At 37.7% G+C, this 23,511-nt stretch overlaps 2 protein-coding genes across 34 annotated transcripts in view; one reads left to right on the plus strand and one right to left on the minus strand.

Annotated features, from left to right (window-relative positions):
• Window positions 1–8,982, plus strand: part of sw (short wing) — a 187,712-nt gene extending 178,730 nt beyond the window's left edge. For 25 of the 26 annotated variants that reach the window (XM_070103002.1, XM_070103013.1, XM_070103009.1 and 22 more), the window contains one exon: window positions 8,043–8,982. In XM_070103002.1, coding sequence (XP_069959103.1) covers window positions 8,043–8,195 — 153 coding nt within the window. In that variant the 3' untranslated portion in view covers window positions 8,196–8,982. The remainder of the gene's footprint in view (window positions 1–8,042) is intronic. The other variant, XM_070102998.1, reaches the window with a different exon arrangement.
• Window positions 8,983–9,789: 807 nt separating this feature from the next.
• The window catches only part of LOC128704277 (fanconi-associated nuclease 1 homolog), a 68,982-nt gene continuing 55,260 nt past the window's right edge, over window positions 9,790–23,511 (minus strand). For all 8 annotated transcript variants that reach the window (XM_070102994.1, XM_070102992.1, XM_070102993.1 and 5 more), the window contains 4 exons: window positions 22,883–23,009; window positions 22,151–22,270; window positions 18,756–18,870; window positions 9,790–10,578 (listed from right to left, as the gene is read on the minus strand). In XM_070102994.1, the coding sequence (XP_069959095.1) occupies window positions 10,172–10,578; window positions 18,756–18,870; window positions 22,151–22,270; window positions 22,883–23,009 (769 nt within the window). In that variant the 3' untranslated portion in view covers window positions 9,790–10,171. The remainder of the gene's footprint in view (window positions 10,579–18,755; window positions 18,871–22,150; window positions 22,271–22,882; window positions 23,010–23,511) is intronic.

Below are 23,511 nucleotides of genomic sequence, written 5' to 3' on the forward strand. Positions count from 1 at the left end.
AATTATAACCCTACCGTATACTTTTCCTGGTATACTCAGTAAACTTATTCCTCTATAATTTTTACAATCTCTTTTGTCCCCTTTCCCTTTATATAAAGGGACTATACATGCTCTCCGCCAATCCCTAGGTACCTTCCCCTCTTTCATACATTTATTAAACAAAAGTACCAACCACTCCAACACTATATCCCCCCCTGCTTTTAACATTTCTGTCATGATCCCATCAGTTCCAGCTGCTTTACCCCCTTTCATTCTACGTAATGCCTCACGTACCTCCACCACACTTACATTCTGCTCTTCTTCACTCCTAAAAGATGGTATACCTCCCTGGCCAGTGCATGAAATTACCACCTCCCTTTCTTCCTCAACATTTAAAAGTTCCTCAAAATATTCTCGCCATCTACCTAATACCTCCCTCTCCCCATCTACTAACTCCCCTACTCTGTTTTTAACGGACAAATCCATACTTTCCCTAGGCTTTCTTAACTTGTTTAACTCACTCCAAAATTTTTTCTTATTTTCATTAAAGTTTCTTGACAGTGCCTCTCCCACTCTTTCATCTGCTCTCCTTTTGCACTCTCTCACCACTCTCTTCACCTTTCTTTTACTCTCCATATACTCTGCTCTTCTTATAACACTTCTGCTTTGTAAAAACCTCTCGTAAGCTACCTTTTTCTCTTTTATCACACCCTTTACTTCATCATTCCACTAATCACTCCTCTTTCCTCCTGCCCCCACCCTCCTATAACCACAAACTTCTGCCCCACACTCTAATACTGCATTTTTAAAACTATTCCAACGCTCTTCAACCCCCCCACTACTCATCTTTGCACTAGCCCACCTTTCTGCCAATAGTCGCTTATATCTCACCCGAACTTCCTCCTCCCTTAGTTTATACACTTTCACCTCCCTCTTACTTGTTGTTGCCACCTTCCTCTTTTCCCATCTACCTCTTACTCTAACTGTAGCTACAACTAAATAATGATCTGATATATCAGTTGCCCCTCTATAAACATGTACATCCTGGAGCCTACCCATCAACCTTTTATCCACCAATACATAATCTTACAAACTACTTTCATTACGTGCTACATCATACCTTGTATATTTATTTATCCTCTTTTTCATAAAATATGTATTACTTATTACCAAATTTCTTTCTACACATAGCTCAATTAAAGGCTCCCCATTTACATTTACCCCTGGCACCCCAAATTTACCTACTACTCCCTCCATAACATTTTTACCCACTTTAGCATTGAAATCCCCAACCACCATTACTCTCACACTTGATTCAAAACTCCCCACGCATTCACTCAACATTTCCCAGAATCTCTCTCTCTCCTGTACACTTCTCTCTTCTCCAGGTGCATACACGCTTACTATAACCCACTTTTCACATCCAATCTTTATTTTACTCCACATAATCCTTGAATTTATGCATTTGTAGTCCCTCTTTTCCTGCCATAGCTTATCTTTCAACATTATTGCTACTCCTTCTTTAGCTCTAACTCTATTTGAAACCCCTGACCTAATCCCATTTATTCCTCTCCATTGAAACTCTCCCACCCCCTTCAGCTTTGTTTCACTTAAAGCTAGGACATCCAGTTTCTTCTCATTCATAACATCCACAATCATCTCTTTCTTATCATTTGCACAACATCCACGCACATTCAGACTTCCCACTTTGACAGTTTTCTTCTTCTTATTCTTTTTAGTAATCTTTACAGGAAAAGGGGTTACTATCCCATTGTTCCAGGCATTTTAGTTGACTTTTACAACACGCATGGCTTACGGAGGAAAGATTCTTATTCCACTTCCCCATGGATATAAAAGGAAAAGTAATAAGACCAAGAACTATTAAGATAAAATCAAAGAAAATTCAGATGAGTGTGTATAAATAAACGTGTACACGTATGTGTAGTGTGGCCTAAGTGTAAGTAGAAGTAGCAAGACGTACCCGTAATCTTGCATATTTATGAGACAGACAAAAGACACCAGCAATCCTACCATCATGTAAAACAATTACAGGCTTTCATTTTACACTCGCTTGGCAGGACGGTAGTACCTCCCTGGGTGGTTGCTGTCTACCAACCTACTTAGTAATTTATACAGGAAAATGTGTTACTTTTTTTTTTATTCAAAAGCTTTTAGTCTGGGAGTATGCAATTTGTCCATCCTTTTCTTTCCTGCTTGTTCCCTTTTCTAAATCCATATTTACCTGTTAATTGTTCTGACGATCATTGCCCCGGTGGACTTTTTATGGACCAGGCTTCCTGGCTGATAGTCAGACCTCGCAGCAAGCAGTTAAGTGCCACAGCCCTGCTGATCAGAATCTGCCTAGAGCAACTTTTCAAGTTTTTTCTTGAAGAGTTTAGAGTGTATTGATAACTTGAAGGCAGAATATTGAAAAGGCTTGGACCTTAGTGTGTATATTGCATCACTGATTCTTGTTGAGGGTATTTTTGCCACCAAGTTGTAGCCTGGTGAGTTCTTGATGATATGAATACACTTGAGCTGTGTGGTTAGATTGTCATTTCTTAGATGTTTCATTGTCTGTCTAGTTCTTAATGGTTTTAGTAGCAGAGCCACTTCCCTTCCCATTCTTTCCTCTCCTTGTGCAATATCCCTTAGAAACGATTCACCCTTGTAACTTTTATCTTGTGTTCAGAGTTTGGGTCATTCTTTTACTGTCCTTTAGGTTGCTGATCTCATTTGTATACCTAGCCTGCATGTCTTTTCTTTTTTTTTCTCCTCCATCTCTAGCAATACCGTTGTCAGTGTGATTTATCTCTTCTCAAGGTGCCACATATCATGTTGGGACCTCCATTATTATACATGATGTCATCTTAACACCCTAGTTTACACATGCACCACTCTAGTGCTGTATGATCCACCTGGGTTTAACACTTTTAAATATCATAACGCTAATAATTTCTGAATGCCCTCTTCGGTATGTCCCAACCAGTTTTGTTTTTATTGCCTTGTTGCCTTAATTGTTACATTATGGATCACTTGGTTTAAGCTGCCAGCATATTTCTTAGCCTTTTTATGTTTATTCTTATCAGCTTATTAAATTATATCTTGCTGTTCTCTGGGTATTAATGCTTTCTCACACGTAAATAAGAAAACATTGTAAAGCATCGCAAGAGAGATTAATGCTTGGAATGTCATTGTTTTCTAGTTTTCCTTAAGTAAGTCTGAGTCACATTACATTACACCCTATTTCTTATAACCTTGAACCATTGTGATTGTTGTACGAATTTCTTCAGCTATTTAAGAAATGATTCATTTATTGGGAAATGGCTAGGTACTGTTGGTAGTAATAGTAATTACAGCATGTGTGAGAATTCTAAGGTGAAACACATTACAACACAATTTATATTTTTTTATACGGTACAAATGATGTAGTTTAGATGTAATAAAACATTATTAAGCACAAAAGAAAGCCACTAATATGCAGTGTATTTCAGGCAAATTAATCCTAATGCTTAAATATTACTTGAGATTTAGACATAAATTGTCAAGTAGGATTTCTTATGCAAATAACTACAGTCATATGTACAATAAGAAAGGTAGTTAATGAACAAATGGTACAATTTTAAAAGTACAAGTCACAAATCACTAATCCAGCAATCACTTATCTGGCTCCATCAGTAATCTGGCACTAATTTCAAATTTCATCATTATACTGACTCAGAAATTGTGCAGATGGTTGTAAATCCACAGCAACAAGCTAGTGGAGGAGAAAGCAGTGATGACAATGAAGCAGAAAGAGTCTCTATTGATTTTTTTTTTTCTTCAACAAGTCGGCCATCTCCCACCGAGGCAGGGTGACCCAAAAAGAAAATACTTTCATCATCATTCAACACTTTCACCTCACTCACACATAATCACTGTTTTTGCAGAGGTGCTCAGAACACAACAGTTTAGAAGCATATACATATAAAGATACACAACATATCCCTCCAAACTGCTATCTATTGATAGGTTAATTAAATGTATTCTAACCTAACCACTCTGTAATTCGGCACACTACAGGTCCCAGTGATGCCGGACCTGTATCACTTATTATTTCAAACTGATTCAGTGATCTTCAGTTTAGTGAAGTGATTGAATAGAGAATATAATGGGACAAGATGTATTATTTTTTTGGGGAGATGAAGGAAGACTGGAAGAAGTGACAGAGTTGGACGAGTTGGTTTTGTTTGACAGCGTTTTGCCATTTTAATTACGTTAGGGAGATGAGGTGCTTTTAACAATAGACTTGAATTTATTGGCAGCTAGGGAAACCTTTTGATGCTTCAGGCAACGAATTCCAGATCTTCGGGGTTTTTGTGCACATGGAATTTTTGCGCAGGTTGTTGGACACGGAGGGTTTTGTGTCATGCCTGTGTGTTCTGTTGCAGCTATCAAGGAGAAGTTTCAGAGAAGGGTTTATATTGGAATATAAATTTCTGTATACTATGAGTGCATATTATATATATTTAGTAAGTTCAAGCTTTTGAACAGTTGGGGAGTGTGTTGTCTGGCACTGGAATGAAGAGTGGGGGAGTGTGTTGTCTGGCACTGGAATGAAGAGTGTTGTCTGGCACTGGAATGAAGAGTGGGGGAGTGTGTTGTCTGGCACTGGAATGAAGAGTGGGGGAGTGTGTTGTCTGGCACTGGAATGAAGAGTGGGGGAGTGTGTTGTCTGGCACTGGAATGAAGAGTGGGGGAGTGTGTTGTCTGGCACTGGAATGAAGAGTGGGGGAGTGTGTTGTCTGGCACTGGAATGAAGAGTGGGGGAGTGTGTTGTCTGGCACTGGAATGAAGAGTGGGGGAGTGTGTTGTCTGGCACTGGAATGAAGAGTGGGGGAGTGTGTTGTCTGGCACTGGAATGAAGAGTGGGGGAGTGTGTTGTCTGGCACTGGAATGAAGAGTGGGGGAGTGTGTTGTCTGGCACTGGAATGAAGAGTGGGGGAGTGTGTTGTCTGGCACTGGAATGAAGAGTGGGGGAGTGTGTTGTCTGGCACTGGAATGAAGAGTGGGGGAGTGTGTTGTCTGGCATTAGAATGGGTGATAGTTTTTATAGCAGCTTTTTGTTGGGTTACTAAGGGTTTTAAGTGATTTAGTGTAGTAGATCCTCAGGCACAAATACTATAGGTGAGGTAAGGGTAGATTAGAGAGTGGTATAATGTAAGTAGTGTTGTTTAAGATACACAGTAATGTATCTTGTTTACATTAAATGCACAGCAATAAAATAATTAATTGCTATGAATTTAGGGAAAATGTGATTGTACAAGAGTATTTACTGTGAGGCTCATAAAATTTTGATCATTGCATCAGTTTGCAATTTAGATACATAAATTAGGTAAACCCCATAGTTATACAAAGTATCAGAAAGTTGATATCTGTATGCATTGGCAAATAGGAAATACCAGTAGTTTTAATAATTTAACATACAGTACTTATTTATAAAATTTATTGTAAAAGACTAGAACAAGGATTGAACTTTCTAAATGGCAGTTGTAAATGTGGTTTGGAATAAATTAAGAATAGGGTTTGATGATATAAGAGCAGCAGCAGTTGGAAGGTTTATGTGCAGATACAACATTAGATAAATTTTTTCCAACTTGATACATCATACGTGGTTGTAACACAATTTATAGTAGGAGAGAGGGAGGTATAGTCAGGTTTTAACGCAAAATAAGCAACTATTTGAGAATTACTGGTAGGCCTACTGATTAACGTTAGGTAGATGTTAAAATATTCTGGCCCATGGCTGGGCTCAGAGAATAGAAAAACTCTTCGAAGGTGTTTACTACTGGTAAGAGTTGATTGTTTTCATGATATACCTCGTTTAATATCCATATTCCCAAAGGCTTTGCCAGTTAGAAGCTTCATTCATTCATTAGAGGTTCGCCGGTACTTCTCCATATGGTGACCCGGCTGTGGGTGTCGTTCATCTTCTTTCTTGGGCCCTCCAGCTGGAGGGTAACATCATCATCATCTCTTGCGGCGACTCCCCGGGGGGGGAGTGTCTTGTTAGAAGCTGCTTTGGTAAAACCTTTAGCAATACAGATATTAAACCGGTTATACCATCAAGAACTAAGAACTATCACCACCAAAAGTATTCAACATGCCAGCAAGTCTTAAGATCTACCTAACATGAACCAGTAGGATTACTGCAGTGCTTCTCTAATTTCTGCTTATACCTATGTCCCTTTCTGTCCTGCCTATGAATTGTGCTATCCCCACATATGATCTGTCAGACTTGAAAAATAGGCATGCTATATAGGTAAAATATTAAATTTTACAACTGCTGCATATCTTTATTGGTGTTCCCATATCATATACTGTGTATTAGAATAGGGTTTACAAATAATTGAGAGCATGGAACAGGATTTAAAAATGATCGAGATGAGATTACCTTTTGTTCTGATTTTCCATTGTGCAGGTGCCATATCTGTGATATAGTGTAGAGTAGGATAAGTATCAAAGATATACATTTTTTTTAAAAAACATTAGCCATTTCCTACCAAGGCAGGGTGACCTGAAAAAGTAGACACAATTTTGTCATTGCTGTCTTGCCAGAAGTGCACTTACACTACAGTTATAAAACTGCAATATCAACAACCCTGCCTTGAGAGTGCAGACACTGTACTTCCCACCTCCAGGACTCGAGTCCAGCCTGCCGGTTTCCCTTCATAAATATTACCTTGCTCACACTCCAACAGCACATCGAGTCATAAAAACCATATGTCTCTACTCGCTCCTATGCAGCATGTTCACGCATACTTGCTGGAAATCCAAGCCCCTTGCACACAAACCCTCCAAGTCATTCTGTTGTGTTCCATCCTCTCTAAATGTCCAAACCAGTCAGCAGACCCTCCTCAGCTGTGTGGACAAGACTTCTAGTAACCCAGCACCTTCTAACTTCCAAACTACAGATTCTCTGCATTATATTCACACTGCACATTGCTCTCAGACACGACATCTCCACTGCCTCCTTGTTGCAACATTCACTACCCATATAAGAGCATTGTTATAGTTATACTCTCATACATTCTCAGTGCACCACTCACATTTTTCCTCTCGTCAATTTATGATTCACTTCGTCTTTCATAGACCCATGTGCTAAATAAGTCCACTCCCAAATATCTATACCTACTCTTGTGTATTGTACAAATAGTATACAATTTATTTGTGCTGTATACGAGTATTGAATTTTAATGTTATCCCAATGCAGGTCTAGAAACTTTCCTTATCTTTAAACATATTTTGCAGGTTTGTTTCCAAATGTACTGTAGTATATCTTTTCTAAATTAACTGAGCTGGTTTTTACCCAAGTATGGATTTTTTAAGCTTATCCATTACAGTGCTCTAAGATTAATATTTGAGAAGGCAAAAGTAGTGTCATCAACATTGTTGTATTTGGCAATGCATTGATATAAAGGCAAGGTAGAAGATACAGAATGCTTCCTTAGAGGGCAGCAGTGCTTGTATTTTGTGCGACTGTTAAAGTACTTGATCATGGCTGTGTTCTGTACTGTCAAAAGTGTTTTTTTTTTTTTTAGACCAATTGTTCAAATGGATACTCAGTTATAAAGTAGTACTTGCACCATGAAGCCACCTCAAGGAAAGAGTTCTTACGTTACCAGAGAGGAAGTTTCTTGATGCTGGTGAGGGTCTCATAATGTAAGGAATTGGACCTGTTCTAATTTCTTAAAACAAAGTCTGAATATCTTCCATATTTCCCAGGCACTGTATGACCCCTTCAGGTTTAGCACCCTCTCCCCCATTATTGTAATAAATTTCCACTTAGCCATTGTGTATGATTTTTTATTTTAATATTTGCTCCTAGGACTTTGAAGAATGTGAAAATTAATCATCTCATTACTCCTTTCTTGAGGCATGTTAAGATACTTCAGAATCAGTATATGTAAAATTTCTGTTTGAGGTTATGAAATTTTTCATACATGTATTTGTGTTGCCACATTGGAAAATAATTATGTCCATGATTTCTAACAGCAGTATTAATAAATTTCCTTTATTTGTAGCAACTAGCCTTACCACGTGCAGATGACTGGGCACGACTTGTGCATACGATGGGTGAATTGAAGAACAACCAAGCAGATGATGATCAATCTACTAGGCACTATGACTCCTCATTTTCATCACTTACGTCACTTTCATCATCTCCTCTAAGATGAAATTTCTGCCTAATGTATTCTGAATTATAGCCACTCATTTCATGGTGATATATATTAGTAGTAATGGTAAATTATTAAAGGATTTATTTAAAATCTATAGCATGCAGATGACTCGATACCCAAATAATGGCACATTGAGCCCAGAAGTGTTATGTAATTGATGTAGTAAGAAATGTATTAAAGTTAATTATTGTGAAAGAGAAAAATATTTTTTAACCTTAAATTTGGAAGCTATGATTTTTGGGTTAGAAAATAATGAACCCGTTTACCATTCTGTATTGAAGGGGCATAGTAGTGCACAAGTTCCTTTTGAGGATTATTTGCCAAATTGAGATTAATTTCAGTGTAAACCTTAAGCAACTTGTGTAAATTAATTGTAGTAAAACATTTTTATATATCCTTAATGTTGAGATAAAACAATAATCAATTTAATGTCCTTCAGTTATAAAATTGAGTGGGAAGCCCTAAACTCAAAAGGGCCTTGGATTAAGAGCACTTCCACTGAAGGTTATTTCCTTTGAAAAAGTTGAATGACTTGATAAAATTTATTCACCTTTCTCCATGTTGAACTGTCCTTCCTGCGAGTGTAATCAGTTCCTTGACCTTTCAGAGGTGGTTTCTGAATACCTTCCACATTCACCCAGATGCAAAACAATAGAATTTAGAAAATAAACTAGTCTACATTCTCTAGTTTGAAGGAATATAATTTTAAGATTTAAAACACCCATATTTCCTACAAATTATTTTCTTTTAAAAGGATATGTCAAGTTATAAAAAATAAATATAAGTGATTCTTTTATTATTTCCTTACACTATATAGCCCTTGTGGCTTACTTATTTTTAATTATAATAAATTTCCTTACAATTTTACGATATGGTTGACTTATTGTAGGATGTATATATACATAGTTTATAATGATTTGTAGTGCAGAGCCACTGTCATGCCTTGGCATTATGGAAAATAAGCAGAATCATTTACATGTAATGACTTTACAACTGTTCTCAGAATTTTTATAATTAATGACGACAGATTTGTCAAGTTGTATCTATAAAAGAATTTAATCATCCATGAGATTAAGTACAAGAAATTCAAATATAATAACTCATTATGTAGTGTAAAACAAAATTCAGTTCCCACTTTAATAAAATTCATTTTTCACTAATGACATCTTCAAACTAATTTCATGTTTTTATCTCGGCCTAAATATATATTTCCACTCATCACTGAAAAATTTACCACTTCAAACCCTTGACTAATAAAGATGTCTCATCTGAGATCAGGACATTTAATGTTCCGTTCCCCTCAAGGAAGGTTTCTTGATTTAGGGAATTGGATCTGTGCTCCAGTTCCCCGAATTAAGCCTGAATGCCTTCCACATTTCCCCCCCCCCCCCAGGTGCTGTATAATCCTCCGGGTTTAGCGCTTCCCCCCTTGATTATAATAATAATGTTCCGTTTCTAACTTTTATGTTATTTATGCAATGGTCAGTGTTGCTGGTAATACATCAATATACCAATATGAGAAAACTACTGTTTCAGTCAGTCACAGGATTTCTTAACTACACTTATGTTGTGGTTAGGAAAATGATACGAGTCACTTAAATTTTTTATGTTACTGCTCTCATACAATAAAAAATGACTTGGAAATATTCATGATAATTTTGGTTGCCTTAATGTGTTTCCTTCCAAACTCCTCCTAATTACACTTCCTTTAACGTACGTAAATAACTTTTATAAAATTATCTTTAAAATGTGCATGGTACACAAGGCACTTTAATGCAAATACGTATACTTAATTAAACAATGTCACCTCTAATTACACCTTGTGAAAGGAATACATGTAAATGACACCATTAATTAAATATATGTAGAAGGAATCCTTCATACACATTAACTTCTGGTGAGAAGCTGAAATCACTTTTAATTTAGTGCAATTATCTATAGTGGCTTTTCATTTTTTTATTCTTTACATGAATCTAGTCTGATTTTTTTTTCCCCTCGATTTTTTTTTTATTTTTTACGACACCAGTTCCTTTAATTACTGTGTTCTTTTTAAATTTCTTCCTAGGCTCTTCAAAATCATCACTGTTCCTTCTTTTACTTTTACTTCTTAATGGCCTATCATCTTCATTAACATTCTTTTCTTCAGAAACATTATGGTTCTCATTCACAGATGCACTGCTATTAGTAATATTCTTTTCATCAGAAACTTCACCGTTTTTCACACAAACACTGCCTTCATCTTTTTTTTTCTTCTGTTTCTGCGTTCCTTCCACTGCATTTTCTAAGTCACTTACCTCATTATTTTTGGGGGATTTTTTAGATGTTTTCTTAGGTGATATCTTGCGAGGAGAAGCCAATTTAATTTTCTTTGCTCCAATAGCTGAAATTTGCAAATGAATTAGAAGCAAATCACAGAATCCTATTCAGATTCTAATACAATTACAATATAAAACTTGAAGACTTAAGGAAACTAGTTTAAGATTCATAAAACTAGTTTCCTTAAGAATAAAGTTTTCTCCAGAAGTGTGGACTGTGCTCTGACACTCACTGTCCATCACAAAGAGTTCAATATTTTCTTTGACCTACATTAAGATATTTTTTTATTTGTCAAATTTCAATATTGTAAAATCAAAAGAGGTTTAAAAGTTTATCACAGACAATGAGAGGAAATAAGATATAGAATTTGCTGGAGTTGACAAGGCATGCAATCTCTATGACCCTCATGTAGTTGATAGACTTTTAACCTCATTAACCATGCTATAGGGGTAAAGTGCACATTTTTTTTAAGATGTTACAACAATGCAGAGGTTAAAACATCTTCAAGAAAATGTTGAGAGGATGTAAAATGTTAACCTGGATTTCAGTCATGTCTTTGATGAAGTACCATACGAGACACTTCAAGCAAAGTATGAAAGGATACGTTTCTTGACTGACTAGCTATAGTTTGCGTAAGTGAAAAATTAGGAAGTAAATCAGCTAAAACATATTCAACAGGTGTTCATGTTGAGCCCCTTCTGAGTTTATATAAATGACTCAGATGGAAGAATGGTGACACAGTTTGCTAGCGAGTTAATGTTGGTAGAATAGTACCAGCAGTAGTCTCAACTCTGAGAACACAAAACAATCATGACAAATACAATTTATTAATTTAAAAAAATATAAGGTGTTGATACAGTTTTCTTAAATCTTTCTTTCAACACACCGGCCGTATCCCACCGAGGCGGGGTGGCCCAAAAGAAAAAACCAAAGTTTCTCCTTTTACATTTAGTAATATATACAGGAGAAGGGGTTACTAGCCCCTTGCTCCCGGCATTTTAGTCGCCTCTTACAACACGCATGGCTTACGGAGGAAGAATTCTGTTCCACTTCCCCATGGAGGTAAGAAGAAATGAACAAGAACTAGAAAGGAAATAGAAGAAAACCCAGAGGGGTGTGTGTATATAGCTTGTACATGTATGTGAAGTGTAACCTAAGTGTAAGTAGAAGTAGCAAGACATACCTGAAATCTTGCATGTGTATGAGACAATAAAAAGACACCAGCAATCCTACCATCATGTAAAACAATTACAGGCTTTCGTTTTACACTCACTTGGCAGGACGGTAGTACCTCCCTGGGCGGTTGCTGTCTACCAACCTACTACCTAGGAGTTTTCTTAAATATGGTAATAAAATGTTTGGCTTCCTATCATGAAGTATAAGTAGCAGAAGTCACAAAGTTAACTATAATATGTCCCCTAAAGGAAGGTTGCCTGATGCTGGAAAGGGGCTCTTGATTTAGGGATTTGAATCTGTGCTCCAATTCCCTGAATTAAGCCTGAATAACTTCATCTCAGGTGCTGTATAATCCATGTGTTTAGCACTCCCCTATGATAACTACTGTGTGTGTCCTGTGTCTGTGTTGACTTCTGTAAATTTTGAGGTGTACTTCTGGACTTAATTTAAGATGCTGGAAATATCTTAATAAGAACTTTACACAATGAACTCAAGTATGACAAATTTAGCTTTAAAAAGTACTATATATAAGAAAATGTTGGAATGTCTGGTAAATAGACATTTGGTGTGGTATTTAGAGACACACAATAGTCTCTCCACTAGTTAATATGGCTTTCGTAAGGGTCGTTCTACTATTGACCCCTTACTCCGTTTAGATACATACGTATGTAATGCCTTTGCCAATAACCACTCGGTTATTGCCATATTTTTTGATCTTAAGAAGGCATATGACACAACTTGGAGATATAACATGTTGACCCAAGCTCACTCCTTAGGCCTCCACAGCAACCTACCATTTTTCCTTAAGAACTTATTATCTGGGAGACATTTCCGTGTTCGGGTTAGTGATATGCTTTCCCTGGACTTTGTCCAAGCTGAAGGTGTTCCCCAAGGGGTGTGTCCTGAGCACCACACTTTCTCCTCGCTACAAATAATGTGGTATACATTCTTCCATCTAATATTTGATCATCACTATATGTTGATGACTTTGCTATAGCTTATGCAGGTGCTGACTGTCGCCTCATTGCAGTTTCTCTCCAGCATGCGGTCAACTGTTTTTCCAATTGGGCCACTGTTCATGGGTTTAAATTTTCTAGTACTAAAACACACTAAATTACTTTCACTAGATGTTCTATCATCCCTGATAATCCATTTAATAAAAGTTAACCACATGTATCTTGTCTAGATTTAAGCAGTTATTATGTACTAGGATTAGTCTGCCTGAAATACCCTGGCATGATAGTGGCTTCCTTTGTATTTAGCAAACCAAAATTGTAATTACACATTGTAAACTTTACAAAGAAATAAAATCTTTATTGTACCTGTATGGTTTGTGTATCTCAGAACATGATACTATCAGGTTTCCTGGCCTTCTGTTTGACCATTTGTTATCTTGGAAACCTCACATTGCCTCTTTGATGTCAACTTGTTATAGCCGGCTGAACCTCCTTAAAATCCTCTCTCATCTTTCATGAAGGCTGATCGTAAAACTCTCCTTTGACTGCATTCTGCCCAAATTTTATCAAAACTAGACTATGGCGACCAGATATATTCAGTGGTCTCTCCTGTAACTCACTCTAGCCTTGATCCCAGGGATTACGTTTAAGCCTCGGTGCTTTTTGCTCTTCACCTGTTGATAGCCTATATGCAGAGGCAAATATTCCATCCTTGACAGATCGCCGTGATGCTCATTGCCTCCCCTATTTTGTTTGCTGTCATGACCTCCACAATCCTTCCATATAAGTAGTATAGGATAGTAATGGTTGTTAGTAGAAGTTCCTTACTTGTTCGCTGCCCCTGTTTACTCAATGTCTCTTTTCTCTTCGTCTACATTCCCTCTTGTCTTCTCTTCAGCTGCCGCCTTTCTATGTTCACGTAGCACCTAGCTTTTCCCTTCCCCCTTGGGAAGTTCCGATGGTTCGTGTCTGTTCTTCCCCACTGCCATGCCCAATACCCAAATACCTACAGATGCTTCTTGCTCTTTTTTTTTTAATCGCTTTCAGTCTAATTCCCATGCCATTGCAGTGTACACCAATGGTTCCAAGTCTTCTGATGGTGTCAGATTTGCAACAGTGTTTCCAGACAGCATCGTACGAGGGTATTTATTAGTCTCGCCCAGCATTTTTACAGCTGAATTTTATGTCATTCTCGTAGCACTTAATCCATATCGCATCTATGCCTGTGTCACCATTTGTGGTAGTTTCAGATTCCCTTAGTGCTTTGCAGGCTATACGAAAATTTGATTCACCTCATCCACTGGTTCTTTGTATCCAACTTTGGTTATACAGTATCTCTAACAAGCACAACGATATTGTTTTCTGCTGGGACCCGGTCATGTTGTTGTACAGGGCAATGAACAGGCAGACACTGCTGTGCGGTCAGCAGTACATGACCTCTCAATTTCATATAGAGGTGTTCCATTCACAGACTATTTTGCTGTGATTTCTACCCACCTTCACAACCGTTGGCAACAACAATGGTCTGATCTACTACTTAATAAATTGCATTCTATTAAACCAAGTCTTCTTATCGTCAATGTTGAAGTTGTGAAACTACTCTCTCCCGTCTTCGTGTTGTCCACACTCGTCTCACTCACGGGTATCTAATGGAAAGGCACCCTGTTTCACTCTTGTGAGAACTTGTCAGGTTCCAGTTTCTGTTAGCCATATTATGTTGGACTGCCCACTATTAACGAGCACGAAGAATTTACCTCCGACATCGTCACTGCTTTATTGCCCTTACTTTACTTTCCCTTCTTGCTGATGGACCCTCCTTTAACCCAGACTCTCTTGCTGACTTTTTGACAACAACTGATTTACTGCACAAACTTGATGATGATGCCTCTAGCACTCCTCACAGCCCTCTTTACTTCTTCCTCATGCTACCCTCTACCCCTGCCCCTCTGCACTGCATAACCTAATAATCTCTCTCTCCCTCTTGCTACCGAATACCCCTGCCCTGCTGTGCTGTATGACCCTTGTAAGATTAGCACTTCATTTTGATTATAATAATAATAATATATATAAGAAAGCACTGACTTGTCAAACAAAGCTGTAAATTTATTTATTACATCGAGTGTCTCTCACAAGCAGGATGAGCTTCCCCTCACAAAAAAAAAAAAAAAACACATTCACCATTATTCATTCAATAGCTGTCTTGTTAGCAGTGCATAGAAAGCAACATCCCCACCCATCCACTGGCATTCAGACACTGTACTTCCCACCTTCATCACTCATGCCCGTCTAACTGGTTTCTTTGAACTCCTTCATAAATGTTACTTTGCTCACACTACAACAGCACATCAAACCCTAAAAACTAGTTCGTTTTCACTCACTCTGATCTAACATTCCTATATACACCTGCTGAATGCTCGAGCCCCTACCACTTGCAGCCTCTTTTACCTGTTCCCTCCAACCATTCCTGTAGTCCTCCACATCAACTCCAAGGCTGAAGGACTGATTACCTCATCTTTTGTATATAGTTCTTTTGTCTTCCAATTATGTCCTAGAATTTTTGATAAAGCCACTGGATGGCAAAACATCTACAATAAAGATACCCAGATGTTACATGTGTCTAATTTTTATCTTGATGGTACTGTATACCATTCATGTACAAGAAAATTTTTTTTTTTCTGGTCACCCTGCCTTGGTAGGAGACAGCTGACATGTTAAGAAAAAATTATAAACCCTTCGAAAAAGGTCACACCACCAAAAACCTGCATTTACACACGACTCTTGACTTGACAATAGTCAAGGATGAACTGACACGTCATCATAAGGTTCCTCTCCTATTGAAAAATTCACAAAGTGATGTTTGCATGCATTCTTAATGGGACATTCTGTCAAGAGATGCTGAACTGATCTGATAATACCTGTAGAGTAGAATTAGGCACACCTGCAAGAGATGACCATGTATGAGTCTAGGGTGATCAACATACAGGTATGTGAGCAGTTCTCAGAGCCAGCAAAGATGGAAGGATGATGGCTTGAAGGACAATTGAGGTTTGAAGAAAAACAGTTTGTTGCTCATTAATGAGACTATGGCCTTGCTAGTGATCTCGCAAGAGCTGAGTTAGTACTAGAAATCTAGTGAAAGGTATTGAACTACAGAATAAGCCAAAGAGGCTACAAGATCATTTCCCCAAACTCCTGAGTAGTACAGGAACCCAACAAAATTTTTTTTTTTTCTTATCTGCTAAAGATGCAGAGACAACACAATGTGAGTGAGGGAATGAAAGGAATGAAAAGATTTGTACTACTGCTTGTAATGCATCCTGAAAACCAGACAACTCGCCAAAAGATGAGGCAAACAGGAGCAGCAAGATACTGATTAATTGTGACAATTAGGATTGGATCATGTGATCAAAAAGGACAGGTAGATATCCTGCTCCAATTGTGTACACGACAGTATCACCAGTGTATGACTTGAAATGATTCAAGAAGAGTTAACAAAAATCAAAGGGCAAAAGAGTGAGATGCGAGAAATGGCATAGGGAAAAGATAAACATGAACCACTGACTCTTGGGTAGGGAGTAATAATGAACAGAAAGAGGAGGTAGGAATAATGGCGTGTAGGTGTAAGCCAGAGCAATGTAATAAGGATGGGTGATGATGAACACTTGGCTTTACTAACATTCATCCTAATTTTTTTTAGGTCATTAGATCATCATGGCCACAGAAGTGAACAAGAAAATGGTGACAATGTGTATCTCACAATGAATAAATGTATTAGATTTTACATACAGGTTTTTGACTGGGAATGACCAATGAAAGAGAAGTGGCTAATAACACTAGACAACAACAAAAACTCTGCTTGTTACTGAGGTAAACGTGTGCTTTATTAACCCTTTTGGTGTCAGTTCCATTATATCACGGTTTTGAAGCCAGTGTTGGTCCTGTAATATGACGCCATGAGCTCACCTCACTCAGATAAGCTGTGAGCAGTAAATCTGGGCCTGGATATGAGAGAATGGGTCTATGTGGTAAGTGTGCACCATTAAAAAAAAAAAAAAAAAAAATCCTGCAGCACGCGGAGCATGAGAAAAAAACTAACCGAGTTTTTGGTTTAAAACTGCAACTTTGCAGTGTGTTTTTGTATGGTTTCTATGGTTGTATTCTCATTTTCTTGGTCTCATTTGATAGAATGAAAGATACATTACAGAAATAGAGATGATTTCTGATTAGTTTCTGGACTGAAAGTAGTCTGAAATCGAGTTCAAATTAGCGGAAATATTCAATTTTTGCTGATGTTCGAGAGTAAACAAATAGTGTCATCCATCCAATACACATTAACTGGTGGATCTAATATGAGTTCATGAATGCGCTGATATTATTTACACAATTATTAGAAATGCAGCAGTCTGCATAACAGTAAATCTTCTATTTTTTGTGTGAATAAAAATTCAAAATAGAAAGCAAGTGTAATATAAGAGGGGCCTGGAGATGTGACTAATGAACAGAGAAAATGTTGTTTTAGTGCTAGGAATGTCTGCACTGTTTATTCTGGACCCTATTTTGAAAATGGCCTTTCTTAAATTTTATGTGAAATTGTCCAAATTATCAATTTCTGATCACTTTATTAGGTAGCTGAAATAGGTAAATGGGCAGTTTCTTGTACTCATTCCATACAATAAAAGGAGTACTAATGAAATAGCTATGAGTCTGATTGACTGGAACAATGGAACTGGCCCAAAATAGGGCTCAAAATGGACGAAATTGCCAATGCATAAATATCGCAGAGACCACTAACTTTGTGAGAGCGTAATTCAGTAAATTTAACATCAAATTTCACAGTTTTGGTTTCATTACCTTTGGAAAAAGATTCTCTTATCATTTCATAATAAATAATTTTTTTTATTTTTCGAAAATTCTTTGACACTGAAAGGGTTAATATGAGAATACCGAGTTGGAATCTGAAGTCAGAATTGACCCAGAACATCAAGATTTTTAACTACATCAAAATAAATGCAAAAACTGTTCATTAAAAACAATTAAGCATATTAACAAGTGACTTGTGTACATGCTATAAAATTTTCACCAGCTTGTTATTAATACTCAAAATAGCTGAAAACTGATTTTCAGTATGTTGTGTAAAGAAAGATTCTTATGCAATGGATAATTCTGGTCTCAGATTTGAAACCAGTACACTAGAATTAGTCTAAAACATACTTTTACCAAAGTAGCAGATTTGTTGTTCTATTGGTAGATTTGTTCTTCTGGTAGATTTATTGTTCTATTGGTAGAATTGCTGTTATATTGGTCGACTTCTTGTCCTATTGGTCGACTTCTTGTCCTATTGGTCGACTTCTTGTCCTATTGGTCGACTTCTTGTCCTGGTCGACTTCTTGTCCTACTGGTCGACTTCTTGTCCTACTGGTCGACTTCTTGTCCTACTGGTCGACTTCTTGTCCTACTGGTCGACTTCTTGTCCTACTGGTCGACTTCTTGTCCTATTGGTCGACTTCTTGTCCTATTGGTCGACTTCTTGTCCTATTGGTCGACTTCTTGTCCTATTGGTCGACTTCTTGTCCTATTGGTCGACTTCTTGTCCTATTGGTCGGCTTCTTGTCCTATTGGTCGGCTTCTTGTCCTATTGGTCGGCTTCTTGTCCTATTGGTCGGCTTCTTGTCCTATTGGTAGACTTCTTGTCCTATTGGTAGACTAGATGCTGTATTGGTAGACTTGTTGTTCTACTTGCAGATCTGAATCTTCCTTGCTACAAACATGCCAATCCCGCCTCCATTTCATCATGCATATTTACCTCCATTTCATCATGCATATTTACATATTTCTTTAAATATTCTCTCCACGGTGCTGTTTTAGTTTGAGCAAAGCAAGAGTTATGGGAGGATTCAGGAAAAACTAGTTGGCTGGACTTGAATCCTAGAGGTGGAAAGTATAGTGCCTGCATTCTGAAGGAGAGGTGTTGGTGTTGCAGTTCAGAGGGTCATCTGAGCTGTGATGTCAGCACACTCTGGTCACTTCAATCCCCAAACACCAATTTACAATCTTGGATATATATTTTAAACAGGTTTTAGAATAAGGCAAAAAAAAAAAAGGCACCAACCTTCTACATGGCACACTTCTGCAACTGCTTCACTTGCAAGAAGATAATCAAGCCAGAGAATCTGTTTGGTGGACAAGCGATCATTGGGGCCCTTGACTTCAACAATACGGGACATCTGGAAACCAAAAGAAGCATAAAGCAAACAACTCCATAAATATTCTTATGAGCGGAGAATTCCTTCACTACACAATCAGCAAGATTTTATAGTATATTTTATGCTCCCAGTACATATGCCATGGAAAACACACTTGAAAAAATGCATTAAGAAATTGGAGGTGCAGATGGTAAATGAGACTAGTTCCAGAGCTATGAGGTGTAAGCTACAAGGAGAGGCTGAAGAACTGAATCTGACAGCACTGGAGGACAGGAGGTCTACCAGGGAAGACATTATAACAATGTACAGGGTACTCAAGAGGAACTGATAGGGTAGACAGGATAGGCTACTTGAGAGGCAGGAAACTGGTATCCAGACACTTAAACAGGTAATTACAACAACAAAATAAAACAAAAACACATACCACATAGAAAACTTTGAGTACCTAGTGAAACTGAAGGTGAAGGAAAAAACAGCAGGTGGAAGACACCAGAAACCAGACTTTAGAGGGAATCTCATTTCAAGGGGATAAGTGAATTCCTGAATGAAATGCAGTAAGATAGAAAACTGAAAATCAGCGGATGAGATGACAGAGTTGGTAAATGAAAGCACTCAGAAGAAGAGGAGAACTTTATACCCAGAAGAAAACGTCATAGCAACAAAGATAATGAGAGCTCTAGCTTCAACCAGAGATGCTGAGAGGCAAAAAAGAGAAGCTTAAGAGCAATGAAAAACTGTAGAAATCAAAAGACAGACAAAAACAAAGTAAGAAAATTCACCAGAAACTAATATGCCAGGGTGAAGAGTGACTGAGTGAAAACTGACAAAGCAGCATATGCCAAATCTGAACCGAAACTGCTTCACAACCACATTAGAAGATTAGAAGACAGACAACAGGAAAAGACTAGGTAATTCAACTCAAGAAGAAAGGAGGAGAGCTAACAATGACAAGGAAGTCTGTAAAATATTTATCAAATGATCTGAAGAGTTCTTGGTAGAAACAGTCAATAACTGAAAGCTTAGGGTACAGGGTACACTAACACATGACATACATACAGGAAGAGGTAGAGAAACTTACGATGGACCTGGATACATCAAAGGTAATGGAACCTGATAGGGTGTCACCATGGATGCTGTGAAAGGGAGCAGAAGCACTGTGTCTAATCCACCAGCTAGGATCTATAAGTCAATGGATATAGGACAGTTGGTAGAGATCTGAAAAACAGTGCCAATATTTAAGAAAGCAGACAAGATGCACTGAACTACAGACTAGGTTCACTGACATGCATACCAAGAAAAATAATGGAGATTATCAGAAGGGAAATGGAAAAACACTTGGAGAAGTGATGTCACAAATAGTAACTGGCAAGGTTCATAGATGACAAATTTTGTCTCAGCAACCTGACAAAGTAACAGACACTAAGAGATAAGTGTCAGGGGCCCAAGACCATTCAACTACTTCTCAGCATACATAAGAGGGATTAATAATAAGCTCTGGCTGTCTTCAAGATGGAGCTGGACAGATACCTAAAGTCAGTCTCTGACCAGCATGGCTGTGGTTCATATCTTGGATTGTGTACAGATGGCAGCAACAGCTTGGTTGATCAGACCCTGATCCACCATGAGGCCTGAACAGTGATGGAGTGATGAACCCCGGGACACCCTCCAGGTAGGAAGACATGAGACAGGAGAGAAAAGGATGGGTGGATTGCTTTTTCTGACTGTAAGAAGGTTGGGTTAAAAACTCAAGATGCATGCATGAATAACAGGAAACATACTCCAGTGCATCAGAGTACCTTAGGGGAAAGGAAACACTGATTGTCAAGGAAGAACTATTAGCATGAGGAAGAGTAACTGGTGGAGTTCCACAAGGATTAGTAATAGAGAGCCCATCTTAAATCCAAGTCATCAGTAAATGAGTATGTCACTAAGTGAGGAGAGGCTGTAGTTCTAATAATGTAACATAAAATGCAATACAGCCTCTCCTCACTTAGCGATGTATTCAGTTCTCGACGATTCAGACTTACAACAGGCTCTCTTATCAGTATGCATAACTAAATAATATTAGAGCTGATTTTCTCTATTCTGTTTATTACAATATACAGTACACTGCTGTATAAACATTTAAAAATATACCAAAAATGTTATAAATGGTGCAAAGGTGACATTAAAACAATATCAAAGATGGCTCACACAAACTCACTATCGTTACAGTATGTTCCTCACTTAGTGACGAATTCATTTACTGACGTGGTCTTCAGAACAAAACTTCATCATTAAGTGAGGAGAGGCTGTATATTAAATGTTAAGTTTTTTAACTATCAGTAACACACACACTCCATCATTCATGTCAAAATAAATAATAATATACAAAAATAGTTAGAATTACAACCAAAATTTTAAAAGGGGTGGAGGGGAAAGCCAGTGGAAGGGCTAGGTCACATGACCAAAGGCTCCAACTGTGGGTCATCACATGACTAAGACTTTTCCTGTTTCCTGACAGACCTAATGCCTATTTGCTATGCTAAAATAACATACTGCGAGTGTTATGTTTTGTACTGTATTAGGTTATGATGTGAACACAATATCTCCACCTTCAGCATCTCCACATCCCCATCTCCAGTATCCCCACATCCAGCATCTCCACCTCTGGTATCCCCACATCCAGTACCTCCACCTCCTCATCTAACATCTCAGCTGCTTTGTTCTTGACAAGTCAACATTTACCTCCAGACTTTCTTAGTAATCTCTTTCTTATTAGGTAAAGATAAATAACATTATGTTAGCTATATTTTTCTTTAAATTTTTTCCTTTAGTTACCCTGTATTATTAATTTATATCAGCAATTTTAAGGAAAAAACACACCAGATTTCATGGATTACAAAAATTACAGGTGGTCCTGGATTTATGCTGGGTTATTTTCTGATGAACCCAACGTAAGTCAAAAATATATGCAAAATAAATAAATAGCTACTGTCAGTGAATTAATTAAACAAACAAATACAGCTTCTCCTCACTTAGTGACGTACTCACTTGCCGATGATTCAGACATATGACAGGCTCTGACCAGTATTCATACCTATATAATGTATATTAGAGCTGATTTCCTCTATTCTGTTTATTACAATATACAGTACATTACTGTATAAACACTTAAAAATATACCAGAAATGTTATAAATGGTGCAAAGGCGACATGAAAACAATATCAAAGATGGTTGACACAAACCCACTACCATTATAGTGTGCAGGAAGCATTTAGAAACAAAGTTATCCCTAGAGATAGAGTCAGATGAACTAACCTTGGTGGAAGGATTCCACACAATCAGATCGGGAAATCCACTTCGTGTAAACCTGTGATCTTTGGCCAGACGTTCACATATAGCAGCAATAACACGCAAACCCAGACTATTTACCAAGCCCTGAAAAATACACTTGTTTTCACTTGACTTTCTCTTGTGCATAAGGAGAGGTTAAACAAGGAGCAAGGAGAATTCAAGCAAGGAGAAATCAAGCAAGAAGAAGTTAAACAAGGAGAGGTTAACCAAGGGGAGGTTAACCAAGGGGAGGTTAACCAAGGGGAGGTTAACCAAGGGGAGGTTAACCAAGGAGAGGTTAACCAAGCAGAGGTTAACCAAGCAGAGGTTAACCAAGGAAAGGTTAACCAAGGAAAGGTTAACCAAGGAAAGGTTAACCAAGGAAAGGTTAACCAAGGAAAGGTTAACCAAGGAAAGGTTAACCAAGGAAAGGTTAACCAAGGAAAGGTTAACCAAGGAAAGGTTAACCAAGGAAAGGTTAACTTACACATACTGAAGTATGCACAAGTAAACATAGGCAAAGGTAAACAAACTTTCCTATTGATAAAATCTTTATCAAACTTTGTATGAAAGTAATTCTTAGCATGAATGAAGAGTTCCGAGCTTGGTAAAGAAAGTAACAAACACATTTTCTATAAATTAGTAATTTTTAAGTGAAAGCAACTGCATTACAAAGTTTAGAATCAACTGGAAGTTGGATTTTAGTGAAGTCGTCACCTTAGCATGTTCAACATTTCGGAAAAGATCCCAGGCTACGAGGGACACCTCTCCTGCATGATGATTCCAAATTCTCTCCAGCTCAACTTCTGCTTCTTCTTCACACCAGCTGCAGAGTTCACTAAGTCTGGAAACAAAAACTTCTCTTCATATTTTCTTGTTTAAATTAAAACAATTATCAGAGAATTCTTCCTTGATAAGCCAAGCTAATCATAAGAGGCAAATAAACTGCCCCAGGAGCAATGGACTAGTAATCCCTTCTCCTGTATAAATTACTAAATGTAACAAAAAAAAATTTAGTTTTTCTTTTTAGGTCATCCTGCCTCAGTGGGAGGCTGCTGGTACTTGGAAAAAAATTATCATATGTAATGTTTGATATGTACCATAGTTTTATTCTATCTCAGAGTATACTACAACAATTATTTGTCTTTATTTATTTTTATATATTATTATTTTCATATAGTCGGACTTGAGTCTTGGAAATGGGAAGTACAATGCCTGCACTTTAAAGGAGGGGTTTGGGATATTGGCAGTTTGGAGGGATATTTTGTGTATCTTTATACGTATATGCTTCTAAACTGTTGTATTCTGAGCACCTCTGCAAAAACAGTGATAATGTGTGAGTGTGG

The sequence above is a fragment of the Cherax quadricarinatus genome, chromosome 84 (genome assembly GCF_038502225.1).
Source record: "Cherax quadricarinatus isolate ZL_2023a chromosome 84, ASM3850222v1, whole genome shotgun sequence".
Lineage (NCBI taxonomy): Eukaryota > Metazoa > Arthropoda > Malacostraca > Decapoda > Parastacidae > Cherax > Cherax quadricarinatus.